Genomic DNA, 26,499 nt, shown 5'->3' with positions numbered 1-26,499 from the left:
ACTCTTGAAGTACAGTCCAGATTTCAGCACACTGTTAACCACAGTCTAATAAGGCAATTTTTTACGCTGTTTAGCTCAACCCGAGTTGAGTTGGATATACCAGAGGCAGAAATAATTTGCTTAGTAATTTCTCACCCACATTTAAAGACAATAAAAACAAGAGTTGCCTGGCAACTCTTGGAGAGGAGTTACCTGGCAGGACAATGGGGAAAATACTTTCATTTTGTGTGAAGCAATACTCTTAAATAATTGCTACTTGCAGTTTCTGTATTTGAGTGAGCTCCATTCATTCAGCTCCTCTTTGGTTTAGGTCTGTCTTTGTGCAGGACATGCTGCAAGATTATTTTTTTCTTTGCAGGTCTCTGGCACTTTTTCCGCCCAAGAACATATCAGAATATCAGAATATTTATAGTGTTTGTGGAACTATAAATCATTATTAGAGTGATAGTCTGTGGGCAAAACAAGCAAAATAAGGTTTAAAACAGACACTCCCTCTAACTAAATGGTTTCGAATCACCAATCCACAGCTTTCAGGTCAGCAGAATTCAGTTTCAGCAGATTCTAGGAAGTCAAACACAAAAGGAGTAGCCACCCTTCACAAACAGAGGTGCACAGAATACTCTGCCATAAGCCAAAGCCATGATCAGTTTCGGTACTTCAGATGTGGCCATATCAGATCTTAAGCAGGCTTCAGAGGTAGCAATGGACTCCAAAACTTCTGGCCAGACTTGAGGCACACGCAGTGAGCTCAGCGACAAAGGTGGACAGTTTCTGACAGAGGTTGAACCTCTCTCCCATTTCCCACCATGCTGATTTTCCAGAGGTGCAAAGGGCCCAGCACCCAGCTCTGCGTGGAGACAATGTCTGCACTGAAACTTACGGTAAATCCCAACTAAAGCCTCTCTTCCAAATGTCTAACAGGGAAATGAAACTTGCTTTTCTCACCTGATCTCAAAAATTCCAAGCTTCGTTGTTCATTCAATTCTTCTTTTTATCGTGTCAACCACTGGCTTCCTATCTTTGGCTCACGCGGGGTGGGGGGATCTTTCCCTTTTGGGCACCACCTGCCTGGCACACACTGGGCTAGAAGTCCCATATTTGAGGAAATAATTCTTTAGGCTCTCACCTGAAAAAGGAAAGCTTTGTTGGCTGACCCTCTGCTGATACAGAGCAAATACAGATCTGAAGGTGTGACCGTCCACCTGCACATTGGATTTATAGCTGTGGAGTCCATTGTTAAGGAAACGTTAACCCCAGTAAGCCTAGAGGATTATTTCCCATGAAGAAAGGAGGATGAGGCTGTGTTGGCAGAACAGGTAGGCTTTATCTGAGGAAAGAGAACCATAGCCTGGCCAAGACTGTAGTGTTTTGCAAGTCAGCAGTTTCAGCAAGCACTGTCCCTTCAAAGCTTCTAGCCAGTGAGATAACCTCTCTCCAAGCAGAAGGAATTACATGGGAACACCAGATACAGAGAGATCACAGAGGAGTAACCTGAGAGATGTTCTGATCAACAAGAGCCATAGTGCAGTCTTCAGATGTTCAGAAAAGAGAAGTCGTAACTCACCTTAAGAGCCAAGACTTGTATATACATACATAAAATGCACATACATAAAAATGTGCTTTTTTTTTTGTTTTAGGTAAACCTAAGCTCCTTGTCTGTTTGCTCAGCCCAATACTTATTTCTGTGTTTTGTAATCTTTGTAACCATGAGAACTAGATTTTTTTTTCTGCCTTCTTAAAATTAAAACTTAAATTCTCTCACAATTTCTTACCCAGTAGGGCTACAGGTTGGAAACAAGTTCATTGTATGATGTGTGATACAGTCACAAGCGCTGGTAGCTGGTGGGAGCTAAAGTAAAAAGATTGGTCTCAGTACTACAAATACAGTAACACCACTACGCACAGGTTTCAGCTGGAGGAACTGGTCAGGTCAGAGCTTGTCGTATTTTCTGGCTACAAGGACTTAGACATAGTCATAATGCAGGCCTGCACCACTTTTCTAGCCTCCTGAAATATGCACTAGATAAAATGCCAATGGTATCTAGAAGAGAGCAGCTGATCCTTCAGTAAATACTGAAATAATATCTGAGCAGAATTACACATCATTTACTCTACATACAGCTCCGCTTCTTAGGAAAACAAGTAGAAATTAAAGAACTAAAAGGTTCGGAAAGCAAGCTCTTCACCGAAGAATTGACAAGTTCCCCAAGAGCTCACGTGCAGGACTGACCGCCTGGCCGACAGAAAGGTGATTTCCAAAGTCACGGTTACGTTGCAGACTGTCTCATCGCATCACTTCACATGAACCACCACAGTTCTGCCAAGTATCAGTGGTTTCTGATTGCCACCCCATCAGATGACCCCAAGGTGAAGGATGTTTTTCTAATCAGACAAAAACCAGCCCTTTTCCTTTCAGGTCTGTAGGAAACATTGGGAAAAGCAACTGCCACTTAATCAGATGTAAAGAGACAAAAAGTAGGGTTGCAAGAGGGTGCTAAGCATACGTGAGGAACAAGGAAATGACTTCACACAGTATTTTTTAACATTTTCTCCAAAGACTAGGCTGATTTTTTTCCCAGGCTCTTTTACAGCATTGTGCCCAATCACATCCACTTGACACCTACCACAGGAACTGTGCTTACAAAAGATTAAGTGAACAAATGCAAACTGGTGCCAAGAAAAGAGAAGAAAATAACCTGTCAGCTCCATTAATGGGACTTCTGGCTTGCTTGCTGTCAGCAGCACTTACTTCCCCAGGTTGTCTCAACAGTTCCCCGTGGCTGTCTCACACCAAAACCATCACGGATGTTCATCCACTCCGAAACATTTTCACACCCTGCAAACTGACATGTAGCCCATTTCTCTCTTCCACGCGTCAAAGGGTTCTGCAACAGTTCTGCAATCTCCCAGAGAACAGCTACAGTCGTTACCGGCACAGCTTGTTCATTATTACGCATGTGAGGAGGACCAGAGCCATTACTGTTCATGATGAATTTCTGGTATCCGAAGTACATGGTAACTGCTGGGTGTACACACAAAAATTGAACTATGACAGATACTACATTTCTTCGCACTCAGCACAGTAAATGCTGAAAAACTACTTGCTTGTAAATTCCCCTAGAGTTACCAAATACACCTGATAATTCTTTAATCTTGGACTTCCTGAGCAAAGTAAAACGATACAACATTCGCCTGCCCTTACGGCTGTGCGCCACACCACCAGATAGTGAGAACAGGCGCATCTCTATGAAAGAGAGGTGCATCTACTCCCATCCAATGAATCAGCCCCCATATTTCAACAGTTCTATCCTACACTTCCTCTAGCTACTCTAAGCATCTTCTCCCAAACCCACCTCACTGCCAAGACATTCTGTGTAGCTGTCTGTATTCAGTTTTTTGCTGGTAAAGACAGATTGTTCTCTTCTAGAACAGGATGTCTTTTAATCCTGTGATATAATCTCTTTTGTTTTGGAACCAAACCATTTTAATGTAAAAATATACATTCTCCCTTGTTTCTTCCTCTCCAGATTTTAACAGATGTACTAGAAAGTAGATTACTATTTATTCAGCACTGTACATAAGCACAGTAGTTTACAGAACACAGATACTGATTTTTATGCCAAGTGACATTATATTCACGTAGAAAAGTGTATGCTGCCTGGGTCTTACCTTTATCCTTGTCCATGCTGCTTGCACTGCAGAAAGGTCACGTCTAGCTAGCAGAATTGAGACTTAATTAAGGCAATTCCTCTTCATGTCTTTCCGGAGGAGGCTGCAGCTGTGAAACCTGCCTCCCCGTACGTTGCTTACCTCAGGAACTGGACAAGGCGCAATTCCGGAAGCATCCGCAGCAGAATGAAGTAATTAAACAGGGAAACACTGACTACCTTTTAGAAGTGGAATTAGTAAATGGACATTTGAGGTTGACCTGTTCCAAGTAATATGCAGGTAGTAAGAATTAGAAAGACTTAAAATGGGAACTCTCTAGACAACATTGTTACTTCAGCTTGTTCATATTTGAATAGATCCAAGTTACTTTTTGTATCACGCCATGTCTGAGCTACTTTAATACTTTGGCCTCTACTCAATTATTTAGCATATCAAATACTAAGTGATTAGTTTTCATCTGTGTGCAAAAGGTCAAGTTAAGGCAGATAGTTTGCTGATTCAGGAACAGATTAACTTGCATTCCATAGCAGTGCTCTGCTGAAGCTCCAAGGAGCTTTCCTTCTATTTGCTGCCCATCTCAATTAGCTGTCATTTCTCAGCTGAGATGTAATCAAACTATGGTAAAGAACTATAAACCAACTACTGCTACTGCAAGGTGACCAGGAAATAACTAGTTTTCCCCCTGCACAGGAAATAAGGGCACACACTGAAACCATCCAGTAATGATGCATTTAGAACAGGCAACCGTGTTGTGTAAAGTAGTTAATTCCTGTTATGGAACAGAATGTCAAAGGGAGCTGCAGAGGTCAAACGCATCACTTAGTTCAAAGAAAGATTAGCCAGGTTCACAAATACATCCACTGGTAATTACACAGAATAATCCTACGCAACCTCCAGCTCAGGAAATCGGTAGACTAGAGGTTGGCTAAAGGAAGGCTGACTGCAAATCCTTTCAGCTGGCCTGCCTCCATATTAAAAATGAAGAAAATTGCTATGAGATTGGTTTGGATTTAAAAGAAGTCTTAGGAGAGTCACTGTCACACTGAGGCACGTGCAAGACTGACCACAAAAAACCTCACGCATCTTGTTTGCCCCAGAATGGACAGAGGAAGTTTAACCAGCAGGCAGTGGTTCTAGTAAGTTCTACTCACAGAGCTTGAAAGGCTCAAATAATAACACCTTATTTCACAGACTACACCAGTCTACTCTTCCAGGATGGGCCCAGCATGACGTCTGCTATACCTATATTGAGGGTGTAACAACTTAGGCTAGTCTTAAACCTACTGCAATTTGATAATCTCTTCATTCAGCACCAAATTTCTTTCCTTATGAGTAGGCACAGTGGTATAGCTCATAAGAAACTACTATCAAGTAAATTTAATAGAAAATCAAATACTTTAATGAAATTAGGGAGCATGAGAGTAACAGCTCAGATATACCACTAGAACTGATACTACTGGGCTGTGGGGGTTTTGCCTTTTTTTTTTTTTTTTTTTTTTTTTAAATGCTCTGTTCTTCAACAAGCATGCAGATTGACAAACTACTAATTCTTCAGAGTGTCAAAGATCCTGAGTAAAGAATTTCAAACCACTTAAAATGTATATATAGGAAATGTCTTATGAGCTGGTGGCCTGCACACAGCATTGCACAGATAAAAATATACTACTCTCAATACACAGAGCTAAATACTTTCACATTTATCAGAATTTTCTACACAAGTCTTTTGATAGAATTCAAGTTTTGAATTTTCTGTATGTATCTTCCACCTGTATTAAACAAATGCTTATTTACATTGTGGATAAAGTGTAAAGGCTAGTAAGGCCATATTCCCATACTGTACTGTAACACTGCAAAATATATATACACATATATAACCTAATATAGGCAACAGTTCTAAAAAAAGTCACCTTACATTTGTACAACATAATTGAGTCAGTATGAAAAGACAGCTTTGTTAGCACCAAGCCACTCCAATGGTTTTTATGAACTGTCTTGAGCCTTCTAGTTCCACAGGGAAGGACTGTTCAGCACAGTATTCCAATTACTGAGCAACGGAGGTCCTGCTTGCAGAACTGGAAGTCCCAAATACCACTCCACTGCACTACGGTATGCAAATTACTAAAGAGCAGGCTTAGGAGCATCCAGAGACAAGTTCTGCAGTGTTATTAGGTGACACGCCAGCAGAACAGTCACCAAGACATTTATCAGATTAAGTTTTTCACATCATCCTGTCATGTTAGTATCTTTCCTTTGGATTCATGATAGTAAGTACAGAATTGCCAGCAGAATGGACATTACTCAAGCTAGGTGGTTTACAAGCCAAGTTAACCCTATACTGCAAAGACCAAATGGGGAAGAGCTCCACTGCTTAAATTCCAAAGGAAAGAACTTTTTGCTTTATTCATCGCCTATGCCTACTGTGGCCAGGATGGTCTCGGTCATAGCGATGACTTGCTCGCTCGTAGGAGCGCGAACGCTCGTGCCTGTGATTTCTGTAGTAGTGACTCTTCTTCTTGTACTTCCCCGAATGGTCAGAGCGCTCCCGGGATCGGCTCCTGGAACGTGATGAACTCCTGCTGCGTGACTTCCGTGGTTTGTGTGTTGAGTATTTGTAGTCTTTTGATTTCTTATAACTTCTCACCTTGGAACCTTTGTAGCTAGAACTGTGGTTGAACTGTCTTGGAGGAGAGTCACTGCGGCTCCTAGAACGGCTGTGAGACTTAGAACCGCTTGATGTGGAATAACTTTCACTTTTCCTATGGAAAGAGAAAAAGAACAGGAGAGAAAACACATGATTTTCTTAATATTAAACAGAGTTACTCCACGTTACTATTAGCACCTAAATGTAGTCACAATACACACATACACACTTCAAGTACCATATAGACAAATGCTTCTCACTTATAGAGCCAAGGTGTGCAAGCATGGTTTGAGACCAGGCACCTGATTCTGTATTCTGTTCAGTACCCCATGAAAACTAATCTTGTGTCCTAGACTTGATCACATCTGGTTATTGTAGAGATACTGATTTTTAGAAACTCATATCTGTTTGGAGTATAGTAGTCATGTCTCAGTTTTAGATTTTTTTTCCTTCATTACTTAGAAAACATGCATGAATAGCTAAGAGTAAATGCCAGATTAAAAGTGCTGCCAACAATAAGACAAAAGGTACAACTGCTTCTCCTGTTTCAGTTATAGTAATACTGTCACCAAAACACCCAAGTTTGCAGTTAATGTTCCTTTCTGTCTCCGATTCCCCCTCTATGGGTATCATGGTTATATGCTGAACTTCAAAGCCAAAGGCAGTACAGAAAGCAGATTTTAAAGATGTTCCATGAAATTCAGATAATTACTAAAATGAAATTTTGAATTCAACACTGAAGAATTTTAATCAGCAGACTTCAGCTCTGGTCTTTTCCACATACACATTAATACAAGGCCATACTTTAATCAGTACACACCCAAACCCAATGGGATACAGACTGCTGAATAAGAAATCAAACTCGCACTGACTGAGGGGCATGAACCTCTACTACTCTCAACTAGATAGAAAACAGAATCATTTTATATTTCATAAATTAAGGTTTTGCAGGAGCAACTGCCAATGAGACTACGGCTGGAGTTAAGAGTTCGTCTACTACAGAAAACAGTTTAACTACTCCAGTACAGTTCAGTAAAAGTGTAATTCATTAAAGGTTGTAGCCACAGACACCCAACTGTAAACATAAAAAGCCCAAACCAACAAACCAACCGTGCTGCTTGGTGGGCCATATGTCACCAATGAACAGGCTGACATTCAAAAATGCCCCAATATGCTCACACTCTCCTTTCAGTTTATTTGGCACAGATACGACAAAGTCAGACACCACAACTCCCTTGACCTGTGAGCCAAGAGAGTACAACTCTTAGCCATAACATTTCTGGAGTTTTAACTAGTAGCACATACTGCTATGTTATTTCACAGCCTCTCTTGTTGAGAAACTACTAAAGCTCGCTCTGTGAAATTTTGGTCTGGGAGCTTCTCACAGCAAACCCTTCTTTTACAATAGTACATACCTGTGCTTCGGGGATGCAGATCTGGATGGTGATCTTGAATAACTTTGATCTCGACTTCCACTTCGACTTCTGCTTTCTCTTCCTTTCTGAATGCTGCGAGGGACAATAAACAGTAAGTTACTTTGCTTGAAGTAGTCATGGGAAAAAATAAGCTTCTTCATTATGAAAGCCTTACCCGTTTACTGGGCTATTTGAACTCATTCTTTTTGCTCCCTCTGTTTTCCTTTTAGCATTCTTCATTGCCTGAACAGGTAGCGGTGAAGGCTTATTTCCTTTAACCTCTTTTGGAGACTCTAGAAAAACAAGCCTTTGTTACCTCATTTTCAAAGTCTGTGTAGTGACTGAAAGGAGGACTAGAGCCTCCCCTGCCCCATTTCAACATCTTTGTAATAATCAGTACTGTATACACATAGCTTGCATATATGTGCAAACACGCACACACAACCACCCACAAGAAGTAGATCTGAAGAACTTCACAGAAGGCAGAAGTTAATCTGAAACACTTCTGCCAAAATACTGAAGTAACAACAGGGCGTTAAGCAATGTTACTATTGCAGTTTCAAAGCCACTTCAAGAAGGCAGAACAGTAACTTCCTTTTCTTGCCAATTATCCTGTGTCTTTTTAAGGGTAAACCGAGGAAGAAGATGGTAAATGTTATCTTCTAGGCAATACATGCACCAGACTGAAAACTTTCAGCCAAGTAAGCGGGAAAATATTCCCCACCCATCACCCAAAAATACTACTCCTGCCAGAGTTCCTAATCATACCTATGCTTTAATATTGCTTTAGCATAACATGCCAATTGCACGTATTTGTTTGAGTTTATTGCCAAAACCACATAAAAGCAAGTCCCTGTACTATACAAGTTTAAACTAGCTTTAATTTTAGACTAATTTGATTTCAGCCTTTATCTGTTTCAAGAAATTACAAAGTGACAATGCTATTCAAACTGCCATATAAATAGTTGCTAGAAGCCAGTTTAAAAAAACCAACCCAAACCAACAATCCCCTCCCCCACAAACCACACTGTATATGCATCCCAAAAGGGTAAATATACATTTAAGATGAGAAAGAGTTACTGAAAACAAGTTATCTGCTACTTGCCATTTTTGGGGATAGGGGAAAATCCTGATGTGTTATCCAAACTTGGGGCTCCCTCAGGTACTAGACCTTTAGCTTGTGCTTTTGCCTCTTCGATAGCTAATTTCTTCTTTTCTACTTTACTTTCCAGATCAGATAAATCAACCTGTGAACACAGGAGCACCGCTTATGACAAAACTTAATGAACTAGACTTTCTGTTTACTCACTTACGGGGGGGGGGGGGGGCCAGGATCTAAAGAGACCCAGACACTGTAACTACTATCCTGTTCCACTTAATGTACCACTAGCTTACAGCTAGTTTCAAATGGGTTAAGGTTTTCCAACTCATGCTCTAAGCTGCAGCCTTTAACAACGTCTCACAATATGAAAAAGCAGCAAACCTTTTTCCGAGTATAGAGTTGCAAAATTTTTAAGCAGATTTCTTGAATCTCTTCCTCCGTTGCTCCAAAGAGTAAAAACCAGTGTGGACGATTAGGAAGTGGAATCTGAAAGGGAGGGGACCACATGCTCAGTTTCCTGCTCCTATTAAAAGGCCTAAGAAACTTGAAATTAATGGAACTGCATGCTCACCTCCAGCGTCCTAGCTGCAAGGTAAATACAGGCACAGGCAATGCTTTCTGGCTGGAATCTTACAAAGACATCTGTTCTCAGGCTATCATTCATGTAATTCCTGAAAGACAGGATATCAGCAAAGTTGCATGGCACTACAAAGCTGTTGGGCAGTTTTTGGGTTTTTGTTTTGTTTTTACTTCTACAAGGACTATTTCTTTCTGCATTCAGTTACTAGACTTCAACATTATGCTCCTGTAAATCTAAAGAAAAGTTGAATGATTTTACTAAAAAAAGTTAAAATAAAATTAAAAAAAAAAAATCCCTCAAGGGGAGGGATGTGTATCAGAAATTAAGTTTGATTGACTGACTGGCTGGCTGCTGAAAATTCAGTTGTGAAAAGAGAACCAATTTTAACTTCACTTTTCCTTCTGGATCTCTACTGGCCTGCTCTCATGCAATAGACAAGTTATTTTCATCAAGACAACATACAATATAATCTGAAGTACTCGGTTATAGACTTTTAGGTTCACATGTTTCTCTGCAATAGGGCTGAACCGAGATGGTTTGCTGAAAGCTGCAGCTCCTGTAGTTCTCCCATGAAAATGCAGTCCGCTTCAGCACACGTCAGCTTCCACTGAAGACTTAAGGGGTCCCTTTTTCCTTCAGAAGCATTATTTTCCATCCAGAACAGAATTCTTTTTGATGCAAAAAGCAGCCATAGAAGAAATCGGGGTGTTTGGGAACATCAATTCAGGAGAATACTCAGTATTCAGGCAGATCTCCTCTTTGGCACATGAAATACGGTTTCCAAATTGTCCCATTTCAGTAAGGTTGCTTAAAATGAATATTCACAGAATGAGAAAACTGTAAAATATTGCATATATTCCAGTCAGTACACTTAAGCATTATTCTTCTAAATCTTAAATACACAAGTAACTTCCTCTGAATCTGTCAGCTGATGTGCTTAAAAAGATCTAGATTTTTGAGCATGTATGTCAAGCAAAGTATCAGATGGGGAAAAGCTAAAACCAGACACAACAGAAAGTCCTCAAAGTAATAAGCTTTCCGAAAGTAGTAATTAACCATGTGGGTACCCAGTATACAAGGATTCACTAACCCCCAAGCCATCCAAACCAGAGACCACAGTCCAGACACTTGTAACCAGTTTAGATGGGATTCAAGTTCCTTTTGTCTGTCCTAAGAGTATCAAACTCCCACCTGCCCCAGTTGTCTTACATTCTTGTTTATACAAAGAGCAACCCCTACCCCAGAGAAGCAATGCTAGACATCAGCTCATCTTTCTGGGAGAAAGGAACTTCAAAACCTACTTTTCTTGTCCCAGTACAAAGAGAGCACAAACCTTTTGGCAAAAGAAGCGATAGAGAAAAGTGGTACTTCAAACATCTGGAAGTCATACAGCCTTTTTCTAATTTGCCAAATTGAAAAACATGTCTGCTTCCAAGTTTGGCCTCTGCATATTTTCCCTGTGGGCTCAGAATCAGACACATGAGGAAATGAATCCTTGTCACAATATTTTAAGAAAAAGGTAATGTTGTAAAAACGCACATTTCAAAAAACAATTATACTGGATATCCACCAGTTTTCAGGTACTGGAAGCAACAAGCACCAGCACACAAATACATTACTTTAACATCTGAACCATTTCTCAATTGGGGTAACTTCCTCCCTCCTCCTCACCTGCCCCTCCTTTCGTAACAAGTAGAAAACCGGTAATGAGCAGTCCGTAACTCACATTTGAGTACTTCATGCAATGGTACTGGGAAATCTGGTAGTGGGAAGGTTCTTTAAAGTATTACATTTGACTCCAAGCTTCACACATGTACTCAAATGTTTCCTAGCTAGTTTACAAATGGAAACTAGATTTCAGTTTTTGTTAATTGATCCCTTTAAGGCTTAGATCCCACCTTAATTTGCTTTATCATTTAAGAATACATCATTTTAACAGTTATAGAAATAGAACATTAAAAATCTTTCAGAACTTCAACAATCAGGTTATAAAATATACAATAGTCAAAATGCACAATAAAAATAAAAGTCAAAAAGTATAAGCACAAGAAGCAGTTGGCCAGTTACTATACTATCATGTATATACCACCTGTCTAGAGTCAGCCTTCTCTTTGTAGAGCCTGCTTTGGTTTGACTGAAGACGGCAGCTATCCCTGCACCATAGCGCTTGGGCAGCAGAGGAGAAGTCTTAGTCACTTACCCTCAGAGGCTACCCTTTGATTAAAAGAGTACAGAAAAGAAAAGTCAAAACTGGTTCTCTACACACAGGTCACAGTACCAGACAGTTCAGTCAGCAGAAATATGAGCTTTGGATTCACTAAAGGTTTTTAAACCACCATATTGTTAAAAAGCATTATTGTTTAAAAGCATTATCTCTTTGTTAAGTTTAAGACCTGGAATTTTACATAAGCTTCCCACCCCCAAGCAAATCTTTACTGTAATGAGAGCGACAAGGGAGAGGACGTTTCTTGGCAAACATGAAAACATTGAGTTTATCCAGTCTTAGAAGCTGACATCTTGCATTATCCATATAGATAAAAGAAATTTATCTGTGCTGAGTTTTTGATACACCTGTAATCAAGCTCAAGCCCTGGGAAAAGCCATTTCCCAGCACTGGTAACAGACTTTAACTACACATAGTTTTCTCTGAAGAACAAAAAACCAAGGAAGCGCTATAACCCACTCAACATTTTCCCTTCAGCTGAAAAGTGAAAGCAGAGAGGAGGGAAGCGAGAAGTCAGGGTGGAAAGCTACCTTACCATTAAAACAGCGCCTCTAACTTAAGAGGCCGATCAACATTTGGGTAGCAGTTTGGGGCACGCCAAGAAACACTGGAACTGTCTGGCATGGCCCACAATCATTTCTGAGCAATGTTGCCCAGAGTGCCTCAAGTGACATATTTCTGCTACTGCCCCTGCTGGTCTCTTATAACAAAGAAAATCAACTTACCATGAAGTCTGGACCAGGTGTTGGTTACGTTCACATTCTAATACCTGAAGGTACATAACGATTATCTGGAAGATATGGGTTATTGAGTTATTAACAAGAATCTTGAGAGCCACCTATTTATTTCAGAGGGACATCCATGAGGCATCTGTTATTCTCTTTCAAGTTCTAAAACACTCCACATGAGAGAGTGTTTGCAACATCCTCAGTGTTTATCCACACAGCTTCTGCTCTCCAGTGCAAAAGTTGGACACTCAACCAGATCTGACCTTCCTAGCTCTCCGTCTTCTGAGCTCAGGCATCATGCCATTCATCTAGATGTCCCGTCTTCAACTGTTTTCAAGCTAGGTATGTTCTCCTATATAACTCATGATTCCTTTTAGCTGTAACTTGGGAGAAAATATTGCTAGCTGCAATAAGCAGTAACAGAAGTATAACAGTATTTGTCGAGAACAGATCTAACTTGTTGTGTGTCACTAGTTTATTCAGTTCTAGTCTTCTTAGGTTTGAAAGGAAAACAAGAATGCAGATAAAAAGGCTACTCTAATAGCAAAAATTCATTCCAATTAACAGAGAAGTACAATTGTCCTCTGGGGTACTGATAACATGAGTGAATTCTGAAAGTCAAGCAGGCTTCTAAGGAAGACTTTGAGACAGCAGTAGTTTTTAGAGGAAGAAAGAACAAGACCCCAAGTTCTGCTGGCACAGAAGTAGGAGGTTCTTTCACCACACTTAGCTACTTAAGGCATAATCCTAATGGTACTAAAGCACCAACTTAAACATTTGCATCTTTCAAGTATCATCCTAGCCTTGAGACGTGATACTTAAATATTGAGAATTGTCTCATTTCTAGTGAAGCCCCTCACACCTGAGTCTACTTTTTAGAACATAAGAAACTGCTAACTAGCTCATACGGGTTTAATAACCTCAGCATGTTTCCACAAGGAGTGATCATGACACACCGTGTTTCTGATAACAGGCTATCACAATCCTAGTTCTCCAAATTCCTTTCTGCTTAAGAATCTATGTTTAGTTGACATTTTCTAACACCAAAGCTACCTACTTCTATAATTTGACTTCAAGGAATACTTAGCATCTGCATCCACCTCCAGTCGTCATTCAGCAGTGATACAAGACCAACTAGTAAGAATCTCTTAAATGAGAAAGAAGACATTGGGATCATAAGAAGCTAGCTTTACCAAATTAACTACCGTTATCACATACAAACCATACAGCTTCCATGCAGTTAGGCACTCTACTCAAAGCATTTATAGCATGTACAACACACAATTATAAAAGTTAACTTATACAGTACAAACCTTATGAGGGTGCTTTACATGAACACAAAATCCCAACTCCTTTAACACTCTTCTTTCTGCCTTAATAATTTGATTCTTCAAGTTCACATATTCCTGATCCAGTATTAGAGGCACAGGTTTTCTGCAAGACAATTTCAAATTCTGAAGAAGATAATCATAACTTCAAAGAGTACTCATACGCAGGTTGTATTCGTGTAAAAACAAGAGACATCACTATTTATACCACCAAAAATATTTACTTAGTAAAATGGGTCAACTCACTTCTCCCCTTCATAAGATCTCTTCAAGATGTTCCCCGATTTATGAAACCGGGAATGACACTATCATCGGCCCACGAAGTTTAATAATTAAAACCAACATAAATACTTCAAAGTCTAAGCTTACTTTTTTTCCCGTAGATGTCTAAGGCGATGGAATACATTAATTACATCCCTTATGCGTCTTGGTGCTTCTTCAATTTTGGATGCCAGATGAACACAGGCCATTGACACATGCTGAAATATAAGTATTGCAAGATACTGATGTTTTGCTCAAATCAGGAACTGATCTCCTCCAACAGCTTAAGGAGGGATAACAAGAGAAAATGATGGTAAAGCAAGGAAATGCTAAAAATTTGACACAATCAGTACTACGTAGCTTTGTAAAATCATGTTGATCGGTAAGTAAAATCTACAGGCTAGTTACTAACACTCTGATCACATCCAAGATGACAACTTGCCAAAACAGATCAAAGATTAAATAATATTTGTAGTTGTATACATCTTTTAATATTTTCTTACCTCCATGGAATGCTTCACGAAAGACTTCGTATAAAAAAACCGTTGAAATAGCACCTGTCCTGTAGCCATAGCCACCTAAAAAGGAAGTAGCCACAACAGGTATTAACAAAACAACTACCAGTTCCAAACAGAAATTACCTAGAACGATTTCAACAGATTTAAGACCCAGAAGACTAGCCAAGCTATGCTGAAGCATGGGAGTAAGTTCAGTGGTAGCTGAAGAAAACCAGCACCCCGACCTCAGTAACAAATTAAATTGCCCAAAATATTATTGACACCACACTGTCTGCAAGTCAAATACGTACATTAAATCGCAAACTTCTTTTATGAAGCACGAAAACATGCTCCAAAATAAATTAAAAAAAAACAAACCAAAACAAACCAACCTAAACACTAGAACCCAATAAAACTGGAAGTTATGAGAATATGCCAGAAAAACTTTTACTTTTTCAGCGTGGAAGGCGGGGGGGGGGAATCTAACCGTATTACGATTTGCATACACTCATAACACAATTTGAGCAGCTGAGACTCGGTAGCTAGAAGGTGCCTGGGAAGTTTTACACCCGGGAGAGCAACGAGGCTGTTTGCGATTGGAGTTCGCCAAGAAACAAAACCTTCCCGAGCTCGCTGCAATTCGCAGGAGTCCCAAGAAGTCTTTCTTTCCGCAAACCCCAATCTTAAAAAAAAAAAAAAAAAAAAAAGAAAAAGAAAAAGCACTGCGGGAGCCCCCGCCCGGCCCGGGGAGGCAGCGGGGGCGGAAGGCGGTTACATCACCCGCTTCCTGCTCCCGGCCGGGCGGGGAAGGCCGCAGGCCCCGCGGCTTTCGCGTCCCGAAGCCCGGCCAAAAGGGGCAACCTCCCCGGCCTTCCCCACACCTGTGACCGAGGACGGCGGCCTAGCGATCGAGCGTCGGCTCCGCCCGAACAAAGCTCTCCCCCGCCGGGGAAGACAGAGGCCCGAGCCCGCAGCCGCCCCGCCCCGCCGCGGCCTTCTTCCCCGGTCGCCGGCGAGAGGCCTTCCCCCCCCCCGGCCCGGCCCGGCCGGCTAGGCCGCGGCCCAGCCCCACCTGCGGGAGACGAAGCAGGATGCCGGCCGCCTGGATGAGCTCGCAGCCGGTGACGCGCAGCTCGGTCTCGGTATCGGGGTCGAGGCCGCTGCTCATGGACGGTGTGAAGCGCAGCGTGTGCTCGGGCAGCAGGCAGTTCTCCAGCGTGATCAGTACCCCCGAGTACAGGCGGTCCCCGATCAGCACCGCCCCGGGACCCGGCACCGGCGCACCGCTCCCCGCCGGGCCGGATCCCGCCGCCGTAGCGCCGGCAGCCTGAGGCCCCGCTGGGCCGCTGCCTCCCACCGCTACCACAGCCGCCGCGCTGCCCGACCCGGCCGCCATTTTGTGGTGGTGGTGGTGCCGCCGCCGCCGCCTCGCCTGGCTCAGCTCTCCTTCCCCACCGGGCGGCGCCTCTGCCCACCTCCGGTCATCGCCTATTGGTGGGACGCGGCGAAGCTGCGCTCGCCGATTGGCCCGACCGTCGCGACGCCTGACGTTAGCCCCGGGGCTGAACGGAACGGCGTGACGCACCGCTTCGGAATTTGAAAAGGGCGAGGAGGGGGAGGGCGGGACTTCCGCCGCCCGCCACCGCCCTCAAGGCCCGTGGCGGGCGGCCGCGGCTCCCCGCCGCTCCGGGCCCGGCCCGGCCCGTTCCGTTCCGGCCCGTTCCGTTCCCGAAGCCGGGCTGCTGCTGGGCTCCGTGCCCTGCCTGCCGAGATTACACCCCCCCCCCCCCCCCCGGCAGGCTTTTTTTGCCCGTGCACCGCCAGAAGTGACCACTCAAAATTGGGTTTTTTTTTTTTTTCCCCAGCAGCAGTTACCAAAACAAAAAAAAAAAAAATTAAATCTTTATTAGAACAGAAAGCGCGCGCGCTCGCGCTACGTACGTCGTTAACGCCGGAAATTCTGCAGGCCTGACTTGCCGCTGCCAGCGTCAAACCGCGGTTTGTAACAACGGCGGGGAAAAAGTCATGGAGGCGCGACCCTGGCGCCCGGACCCACCCCGTCCTTCTGGAACCATCCTTGGAGGATTTTGTTCCACAGCTACAAACTTAGCAGCAGTCGGCGAACGAGCTGACTTTGCAACGCAAGTTCCTGTTCATAATGCGTAGCCGCAGACTGTTTTAATGTCAATAGTGGTGTACAATACGTGAAAATATCCCCTCTGGTTCTTTTCCGTCTCCCAGGGCGGCGAGGAAGCCTTCTTGTCTCCTCCTCTGGGCTAAGGCAGCTAGGGACTTGAATGTCTTTGGCTCATAAATAGCCAAATCGGCAATCATTTTCCTGTTCAGCTCCACCTGGGACTAAATGCAAGAAAATTTGTGGGTTAAGTACTGTAATTTTTAGGAACAACACCACAATGCTTAACGATTACCTGAGGTCTTAAGGCAAATTACCTTTTTTCTATGCTGTACAATTTTGGAACTATTAGAGAGCTGTCAGACATGACTACTTGGACATGGATCTCTCATTAAGCCGCTATGTAAAATTTGTTTACTGACTTTGAGAAAGTCCTTCTGGCAGAAACCAAGAACTGAAGAAGAATCTCTTATTTCACGGAAGGCCATGTGTTACAGGTTAATCCACGGCATTTTTTTCAGTTCTTAAGAGCCATATTCAAGTTTACTTTTTGTGCTAGAAAGCTGCTAGCTCGGGCAGCGCCTGGTATCTTAAAATGTGTGCTGGAGTAGAGAAAGAAAGACTGCAGGATCAAATACTCTTAACAACGCTAGATATTGCACAGTTAACTGCATATTCTAAGAGGAAGTTATTATATAAAACAGTATGCTTCTTTTGGATCTTCTAACAGAGAACCTTATAAAAATATACCGCTCTGAGACAAGAATCAAAGGAGAGGCATCTTAAGGAGGGAAAAAAAAAAAAGGAAAAAAGAAAAATGAGTTAGCTTTTAGGCAGTGCTTGATTTTTTTGGTTACAGTATGACAACAGTAACAAAGAGAACGAGTGTACAAATTTCAGAAACTGCGTTATTTTACAGGAAACACATCAGAAAACCTAGAAAGTTATCTAAGCACGTCAGAAAACCTAGAAAGTTATCCATTTATTTGAAACACAGATAAAATGTTTTGAAATATTCTATAAATGTGTATGTAATTCCACTTCAAGAAGCAGAAACACTACCTTTTTATTATGATCAGAGCCAAGAGAAACAAGTCTTAATTCTACAGTTCCAGCATCAACAAATTAAAACCAATTCCCCAGCACGTTTAAGAACAACGGACAATGGCACGAACTCTGCATTGTCCATGCTCACCAAAACACAAAGCTAGTAGTGAAAAGAATAGAGATTTCTTAGGGTTGTTTTTGCTAATCCAAGCTTTGTATTTTTAAATTTCTTGAAGTAAAAGGAAAGGCAGCTGTCACTTAATGCCCACGGTAGCAACAAGTGTAAAAGCATGTTACAAGTCTCGTTCTTAAGATGCGCAGTAAAAGTTTCAGGGACAGAACAAGATGTAGAGCAACAATGTTCACCAGGATAAACGGGGATTATGCATATAAAGAAGAGAAACAGCTTTAGGGCAGAACTTAGTTCCCGAAGTGAAAGAAACCCCTTTCATAAGCAGAAGGCCTTTTGTAACTAGACCTAGGAAGCAGGACAGCATTGGCAGAAGTTCGATCTGACAGAAGGGGCTTTTCAGTCCCACCACCATGCTCTACGCCTCTGTTGCCTGCTCAGGCTCCAATTTGCAAGTCCCCACGGTTATTCTTCAAAGATTGGCAAGTGAAGGCTGCAGCTTCAATTCTTTGCAGTTGCATTCTTAGACAGTAACCAGCAACCCTTTGATATGTTTTGTCAGACTACATCTACTTGAAAGATTTCAGAATTTTAAGAAATTAATTTGCCTGGCACTTTAGAAGACCTCTATGAGACATCTCCAGTTTTTTGTTTCAAAGCAATTATTCTTCAAGCACCATCCTTACCTTAAGCAGATTGCTTATGAAAGCTGGGTATTTCAAACCATGTTCAAGAGAAGCTGCTTCAATCCTAGTGATCCAGAGCTAAAAGTGTAAAAATTAACATGTTGGATGATAAGATACTTTAAGAGTAAACCTTTTGTCATGCTGATCTGCTCACACTTAGTAAATAAAACACTTTCAGACCTACAGTCTTCTCAGTGCAACATATACATGTATGAACTTCAGAATGTTTCAGACCACAGAGGGACTATACTTACTTTAACCTTGTATTTTTCACCCACCAGTAAAACATTTTGAAAGACCCCCCCAGTAAGGAAAATGGCTATTTCAATGTTTACATCTAACATTTGCTCTTTACCGCTCTTAGGAATCTCTTCTTCTCTCTTCTGGCCTTTGTAGACTTCACCAAAGCTCTCCGAACACTTCTTACAGCCAGCTTATAGCAGCGGTTCTTCCTTCCACGAAAATGCTGAAACAAAAACAAGATGTTCTTGTTCAGTTAACTTTAAGGCTGTTAAACCCTTCAGTAATACTAATATATGCTCATTTGCATTTCACAACTCTGCATAATACTTTACAAACATCAGCTAAGCCTTCAGTTGGCATATAATGAAAATAATTCTTTCTTTGTTTTGTAGCATGGGAAACCCGAAGCTGAAAAGTTGGAGCAGGCTGAAAAATTTCAGTCCAGCAGGAGGGAGCCAAAACCAGACCTCATTTTAGGCTGTGGTTCCAGGGGGAAGGCAATCACAGGGTCATCTTCAGTGCTTTCAGCCAACCCCTAAACTCACACATTTATTCTCATTCCTGAGCTGCCCTCGCAGTTTTGTCAGTATGAATACAGGGATGGGACGGGAGCCTCTGATATGTCAAAAACATTGCAGCTGCCCAAACAGAAGGCATAATGAAAGAAGGTTACTGAAGCTACCACTGACATCCATCTGACATGAAGTAGGAAGAAGCAGCCAGTGCTGCACGGTCAGAGAAATAAATAACTACTACTGCTACTGTGGGCAGCTTATGCACCACAAGACCAAGATACTGTCACTTCAACATTTTCCATCTCAATACTACAGCAAGATGTACTACCTCCCAGGATGCTAACAGTCTGCCCTCGAAAAAGGTTCTTCCCGAGCCTAGGTACAATAGCTTGAACTTCAGTGGAAATCATGTTGCGAAGCAGTCTCTTTCACCTTTTGAAATGCACGTGAAGAGCAAACTTAGAAATCTTTTTTTTTTTTTTCCTGGTCCTTTGCCCGGTTTAAAAAACCACAGCAAAACCCCACAACCAACACCAGCCAACAGCCGCAGTGCTGGTATTCCTTCGGCCACAGGGCTCTTTCTCACTCGTATTCATGCCCATCCACACGCACAGGTACCAGACGCGTTTGTGGCCTCCACCTTTAATCAAATACGGACAAATTTCCACGCGCAGAAAACGCTAAACTGACATCAACTTCACGGAGGTGTCTAGGAACAAGCGCCGCTATATTGCTCGCTGCCTGATCCCCCCCACCTTTGCTGGGAAAAGACGTTTCGCACACCCCAACGAGACCACAGGCCGCTCGCTCGCTCCCCACACCCGGGGAGGCCGGGGCAATCCCCCCACACCCGGGGAGGCGGCCGAGGAACCAGAGGCTCCGGGGACGGCGGGGAGCAACCTGAACGGGGAGAGAGGGGGGGGACGACGACCCCCGTTCTCACACTCACCCCTTCTCACACTCACCCTCGCATACTTCAGCACCTCCTGCACCCTCCAGAAGCGGTCGGTGAGGCGGCTGCGGAGCCACAGCGAAGCGCTCAGCACCACCATCTCCGCCGCCGCCGCTGCACGGCAGCCCGGCACCCTCCGCCTTCCGGGGCGGGAACAAAATGGCGGGAGGGGGGGGTTACGCGGTCCTCCGTCCCGGCTCCTTCCGCGGGACGCGGCGGGGAGCGCAGCCCGCCAGCCGTGGTTTTGGCTGCTCTCTGTGACACGGCGTGCTGTGGTATTTCTGCCCAAATCCGGCGAAAGCTCTGTCAAATAATGACTATGAACGGCATCTGACGGGCCGGCGCGGGGCTGGCGCGGCCACGCAGCGAAGCTGCTGGTTGCCGCTCGGTGTTGTTTCAAAGAATCGAAATAGGTCGATTAACTATTAAAGAAATAGGTCGATTAACTATTAAGTAGGTATTCTTTATTGGCAGCGCTGGGTGCACAGGGGATCGCTCCACCTGTGGTGCACGCCGTCAGGCCTAATTGTGCAGGTTAAGTACATGTTCCACATACATACTAGATTTCTGAGAAATGTTGTACGTGTTCATTAGTTTTCTGGGAAACTATTAGCATATGCAAATGTCCTTTACGCAGGCGCATTGAAGGTCTCTGGTGGTCTTCAGGAGTCCTCTGGTGGTCTGCCATAGTCTTCCTCACTTGTCCGCTACTTGACCCTCCTCAGGTGATTCTGCGCAGTATGGTCCTTTACATGTTTGATACATCTTATCCTAAAGAATGCACCTTAGTCCCTAAAAAAAAATGCTTGTTAGTGGTCTTATTATCTAAGTTTTCATTAGTGATGTAAAACCATACGGCTCGTTTAAGCTAAATTATCTACAAGGACAAGAACAAAGGCAGGAGTTCTTATTTTTCCGGCCCTATCTATTCAAGCAAGGCCTCTGCTTATGCCTTCTCAGCAAGATCGTAAATTCATCAAACATTTAATTAAGTTTTGCGATTGCTCATGGCTCCCTCTTGCTCATCACTCCCAAGTACCAGTCTCTGACAGGCTTAATCCTTGACAAACACCAGTGTGAGAGACTGAACCCTGCACAGCAAGGAACCAAGGTGAAAAGCCCATCAGCTCAGACATCAGCAACAGGAGGGGGACGGAGTACTGGAGGGTGTGCAGCTCCGTGTTCTGATAAGCTGTTCTGATACAAAGATCAAACAACGGCCATGTCTGCAGGGAAGGAGAAGTTACTCCACAAACGACCCGCAAGCCCAAAGGCTCACAAACTGCTCATTAACCTGACAAGTTTGGGTGCCTGCCCGAAGGAGGGGCAAGGATGATAAAAGGACACAAACTGAAGCCTGTCTGAGAAGACACGTGGAAATGGGTTGCGGTGGGAATTGCTGATGGGAGACAGGGAAAGAAAATTAAGGAAAGCGCTGAGAAATGATATAAAGATAAGAATGTCTGAGAAAGCACTAAGAGAAGAAATGATGTAAAGACTATGTGAACAACAGCGAGAAAGAGGGATCGGCTGCTAGAATTGAGCAGAGAAATACGTTCTCTAAAGGAATTACAGAGCGGAGACACGGGAATTTGTTATGAACGGTATTGCTGACTCTAAGTCTAAACAGTGCAACAGGATTAGATGGCAGTCTTGAAAATACTGTAATTCCATCAAATATCTATTATTATTTATAAAACAGATATTGAAAATTGTAGAAAAATATTTTGCCTAGTAGCTGACCATAATGCTATCACTATTTCCAGAAGACAAGAAGAACAAAAGACAACAAAAGGCAGAGATAGCAAGTTCTGAGGCCGAAGATGCAAGTCCCAGAAGATGTTGGAGAAGCAAAGGGACCCTTGACGCTGGCACCTCTGTGTAGGGCAGGGCTCGGGATGCAGATTGGCCTTCCCTGGCGTTCCTGAACCCCGATGTTACCCGGAGCAGCGAGGCCTCTCTCTAAGGACGGCTATGGTCTCTGCTCGGTTGGCCTGTGGCCAAGCTACCCCTTTTGCCCGCCGCTGACGGTGACTGCCCTGTAAGGAGGGTTGAAGTCACCAGGGTGTCCGTTTCTGGGGGAGAGGGAGCTCCTGAGAGGCCTGAGCCACGGGACCACCCAGTAAATGGAGTCCCGGTCTCCGCACCGGTGGCACTATGCCACGCAATGCCAGCCTGCGTAGCGTGGCTCCCCTCTCACCAGGGTGGAACCCATGAGATACCTATTTGTAGGTCCTCGGTACCCTGAAGGCGAGAGCCTGCTCCATAATGGGGGTCGAGGCGTCTGCCTGGGGGACTTCAGGCCCTCGTGGCAGTTAAATTTCAGCGGGGCTCGCCTGTAAGTCAGGCGTGTGGCCCGTGGCTTTGCAGCCTCGGTGCATGCCGTGCGCTGCACCTGGAGAGGAGCTGTGAAGACCTGTAGTAGCTAAGGATCGGCCACCTCACGGGAGGCTGGATGTAGTTTTGTACCTGCATCCACCTGGGAGAGGAGGAGGCTGGAGGTGGTGCTGCAACGTGCTCTCGTTTTCTCTTCTGGGAAAAGTGACCTGGGGTATGCGTGTGCGCGCAGGTGGAGGAGCGTGGCTGTTGCGGAAGGCGTTGGTTGGGATGCTTAGGTCCTGCCATACCGCAGCGTGCTTTCCTTGCTCTTCCCAGAAGCAGAAAGCAAGGAGCGTTGCGTGCGCTACCCGAGGGATTCTCCTGCCTTCCCCCGGCGTGGAATTTGGATGGGTACAGAGCGCATCGCCTCGCTGCCGAGGAGCAGGCGGGCTCCGTATGAGCCCCTGTGGCAGGTACTCGGGCTTGTAAGCGTGGAGCAGGTCAGCCTCCTTTGAGTCGAGCTGCTGATTGACGCCACTCTTAGCGTGACAGCCCTCCGTGGAGATCCCGTCCCGCAAGCCTTCCCTGCAAGGGAGGCGCTGGCTGTGTGTCTCTCGCTTTATGCCAAACTCATTCGGACTGTCCCGCTCCCTAATCGGGGAGGAGGTCTCTGCAGCCGGGCTTCGCGCCCGCGCGTGCGGCAGCCTGTTGCGCGCTGCGAGTAAGCCCGTAATTAAGAGGCCAGAGGGCAAGACCTCTCCGTGCTCCCCGTGTGGGTCTGTGCGGGCTCTTGGCTGACGGTGCTTTTGTCAGGCAGCCGGGGCGAGCGCCTTGTAAGCTGAGGATGGCGGTTGCCTTCTCGCTGTTCTCGCTGAACGCCGGCGGCCTCGGCCGAGCGACAGCTCTGCGACCGGAGTGACGGTCGCGAGAGCTGCCGGCCGGAGAAGCGGGCAGGACCGTGGTGCCTTGAGCGCCAGGGTTCCCTGCGGTGCAGGGGACGAGCTGTTTCCTTTGGCCCTTCCTTTGGGAAGAGGCGGCTTTTTTGAGGCGGCAGCGGAACGAGCTCCCCCCTGTCTAAGTGTGGGGTGAGGCTCTTCTGCGTGCGTAGCCCGTGGCCCCTTCCCTGACCCTGCGTGTCCAGAGCCCTGGCCTCCAACCCTCTTGGACGTCTGCAGCGAAGCCTCAAGCCTTCTGTGTAGTCATTCTTTTCATGGAAGAATCCCAAATGTGAGACTAAGAACTCATATAAATGAGTTATTTTAAGGCATTTGTTGAATATTGAGGAATGTTTTGGAGAGTACACATATGTAATGCATTATCTGTTTGGTTTGTTAATAAAGAACGCCTCTACAACTTGTCTGGAGATCATTGCCTGTTCATTATTCTTCATAGTTTCTATTAAAATCAGTACATTTTTATATGGTTTAATTTCTCAAACTTAGCCTTTAAGATTTGTTCATAATAGTTCAGTTTTATGTTCTGAAGTTTGGAATTTTATATTTTCAAAGACTTCTACTTTTGTTTACCATTCCTCCGCTCCACTAACGTTTCAAGCATTTTTCTGGGTCGAGATATTTTTTAACACGTAAAGTAAGCTTTGAAATCTCTCTGTTATGCATTTGTAGAAAGCAGGTGTGGAAATGACCATGTAAGTTACCCCTTTACTCCTTTCAACCTTCATCTTTAACTCTGATGCCCATACCACTGAAATTTCTCAGCCAGGAAATTTTTTCGGTCTAAGCTGCGCCTGTATTTTTTGGTTGATATTCACCTCAGCAGTTGTATAGGACTGTGGATCTGGAGGATTTAGTGGATACTTGGGGATAAGGTGCAATATTGTTTCTTTAGTAGTGCTTGATTACTGCTGGTAATGACCAGAGACTTCAGAACTGAGGTATACAGGCTCTGAAAACATTGTCTTTGTTTTCTGTCTGTAGCATGATGCCAAATGCTTTTAACGAAGAGACTGAAGGCATTATGGTCGCTGGTAATATTATCTTGTGGTTAACAGGATAATGCCTTTTCTTCTAGTCATCAAACTCCTTTCAGAAATGCTGTCAGCATTCCATTCTACAGTAAGAATCTGCAGGTCTGTTGCTTTCAGGTTTTTTTTTTATTTTTTTGTTGCTGTTGGCTAAGCTCTTCTCCAGTCAAAGATAATGATAGATTCAGTCCATCACTGAGTTGGGTGTAAGCTGCTGAGAGCTTTCGAAGGTAAATGCAACTGCAACAGACCAAATGATACTAGACAAGAACTGTAGTCAAAGAAAGGTTATTGTGATGTTCCTGTTAAACTGCAGACATATTGATAAACAGTGACCTGTCTCTGCAGTCTAAGACACTGTTACATGATAACCTGCTATTAGTATGCAAAGGCTCAACCTTTAATTCTTTAGACATGGCAGGTAATCACATTTGCTCAATAAAGTGCTTTCAGTGAGCTAGTAATCCATGCGTCCATAGAGGCACGAGGAGGGAGCAGTTTTGCCATTTTGCACTGTCGTTTGTCCTGCGAGGTACTGGAGCTGTTTAATGAAGTTATGTGAACGCTGGACCCCATTTACAGTCACTGTTCAGCACCCATCTCTGCACTGCTGGGCTATATTGCTAGCAGCACTCAAACTGGCAATGCTAAAGCAGTGTGAAAAGTTTTTGGGTTGTTTTCAGTGATTGGAAGAATTCCATACTGGGTACTGGGTAGCTTGTCTTACAGTATCCTTCTGTGTGTAAGAGACTGAGAGATGTAAAACGAAAATTTCTGAACTGTAACAAACCACAAGATGGTGCTGTCATTATAGACAGACGAAAAATTATTTCTTAGCAGCAGAGGTCTCTGCTGTCAGAGAAGAGGAATAATGAATTTGTCTGATCATCTTCAATCATTACCAGTTTCAGCATCTCAAAGCAATGATGCTCCTGTTAGATATTGCTCCAGCTAGTCATTATTATTTTCTGCCCAGTTCATACCCTGAGTATAATCCAGGCTCAGGCTGCCACTGGCTGCCAGTTGGGCTTTTGGGGCTTTCCATTAGGAAGCTGTGGTAAAATAATGTGTCCAAGCTGCCTTATACAGATAAAAGTGTCATTGAAGAGTTAAGCATTATTTATAACTTCTCTAGCAACGTTAGTACTTTCAGCACTCACAAATACCTGAATATCTGCCTGTATTAGTATTCTTTTTTTGCTTCTCACTGTTGTTAGATTTCATATAAATGAGTATTATTCTAAAATGAATATTATTCTAAAAGGTGTTGGTGATAAAATTTAATTTTATTTTAATTTTGGCACACAGTTTATTTTTATACTGATACTTGCAGACAAAACCTAGGTTTTTGAAAGTTTTAAAATGTAAAAGCTGTGCGGAAGAGAAAGGAATGCAGACTTAATATTTTATTGTATCAACAAATATCAAGCTGTTTCATTTTCCTTTTCCTATCCCTCCTCCTAACTGAAGCATGTATCTTTAAGAAGGAACAGTCACACAAATCAGCAGGAAGCCTGTGAGACTGGCGAAATTTGTTATGAACATCATGAAACAGATCATACTGGATCTGAAAAGAATAAGAATATGAGAAAATGCTTAAAAAGAATGTAAGTGGTAAAAAATTCCTCAGGTCCATATGACTCCGTCAGCCTGGCTATTCTAAGCTGTTTTCAGTAGCAGAATTATTGATGGTTTCATTTGGGGTTTTGTTTGTTTGTTTGTTTTAATGGGAGTTTAGTGTTGAAGAATGATTTTTGTACTGGAAAGCACAGATGCGGGGAAGGAGGTGTCATCTACACGTTTCAACACAGAGTTCAGGTTGTTCTGTGCCCTTCAAGGTCTGAGAATCAGGCACACACATTTAGAAAATTCTCAGGATTGGCTTCATCTGCACCAGGCTTGTGTAGGTTAAATGCCAGCACAGAAATTCAGTCCATAGGTGATCCTTCTGTAAGGCTCTGGTAGAAATGCAATTCGATGTGAGGAAAAAATTACAGAATGGCAAGCTGCATAGACCAGCCAAACCCTGCTATTTATGGAACTG

The 26,499-nt window shown here is 43.6% G+C and overlaps 2 protein-coding genes and 1 long non-coding RNA gene across 11 annotated transcripts; all 3 read right to left on the bottom strand.

Annotated features, from left to right (window-relative positions):
- Window positions 1-5,045: 5,045 nt before the first annotated feature.
- Window positions 5,046-16,072, bottom strand: CCNL2 (cyclin L2). 9 transcript variants are annotated; one of them, XM_030017401.2, is made up of 11 exons: window positions 15,518-16,072; window positions 14,452-14,526; window positions 14,057-14,166; window positions 13,673-13,793; window positions 12,357-12,421; window positions 9,399-9,498; window positions 9,209-9,313; window positions 8,831-8,972; window positions 7,901-8,018; window positions 7,726-7,818; window positions 5,046-6,425 (listed from the first exon to the last, which is right to left on the bottom strand). In XM_030017401.2, the coding sequence occupies exons 1-11, from the start codon at window positions 15,839-15,841 to the stop codon at window positions 6,071-6,073; spliced, it is 1,608 nt and encodes a 535-aa protein (XP_029873261.1). In that variant the 5' UTR covers window positions 15,842-16,072; the 3' UTR covers window positions 5,046-6,070. The 9 variants fall into 9 exon arrangements, with proteins under 9 accessions (XP_029873261.1, XP_029873260.1, XP_040980019.1 ...); XM_030017400.2 differs by lacking the exon at window positions 15,518-16,072 and adding an exon at window positions 14,952-15,127; XM_041124085.1 differs by lacking the exon at window positions 15,518-16,072 and having other exon boundaries at window positions 14,057-14,231; window positions 14,452-14,525.
- A 263-nt stretch (window positions 16,073-16,335) lies between these two features.
- Window positions 16,336-20,337, bottom strand: MRPL20 (mitochondrial ribosomal protein L20). Its single transcript, XM_030019153.2, has 4 exons — window positions 20,166-20,337; window positions 18,798-18,908; window positions 18,443-18,520; window positions 16,336-16,803 (listed from the first exon to the last, which is right to left on the bottom strand). The coding sequence occupies exons 1-4, from the start codon at window positions 20,250-20,252 to the stop codon at window positions 16,630-16,632; spliced, it is 450 nt and encodes a 149-aa protein (XP_029875013.1). The 5' UTR covers window positions 20,253-20,337; the 3' UTR covers window positions 16,336-16,629.
- Window positions 17,402-18,436, bottom strand: LOC115343320. Its single transcript, XR_003924074.1, has 2 exons — window positions 17,546-18,436; window positions 17,402-17,515 (listed from the first exon to the last, which is right to left on the bottom strand). It is a non-coding gene; the product is annotated as an uncharacterized LOC115343320 (long non-coding RNA).
- Window positions 20,338-26,499: the final 6,162 nt, after the last annotated feature.

This window comes from Aquila chrysaetos, chromosome 6 (assembly GCF_900496995.4).
Source record: "Aquila chrysaetos chrysaetos chromosome 6, bAquChr1.4, whole genome shotgun sequence".
NCBI lineage: Eukaryota > Metazoa > Chordata > Aves > Accipitriformes > Accipitridae > Aquila > Aquila chrysaetos.
The sequence above is the reverse complement of the archived record's forward strand: the minus strand, read 5'-3'. Positions and strand labels throughout refer to the sequence as shown.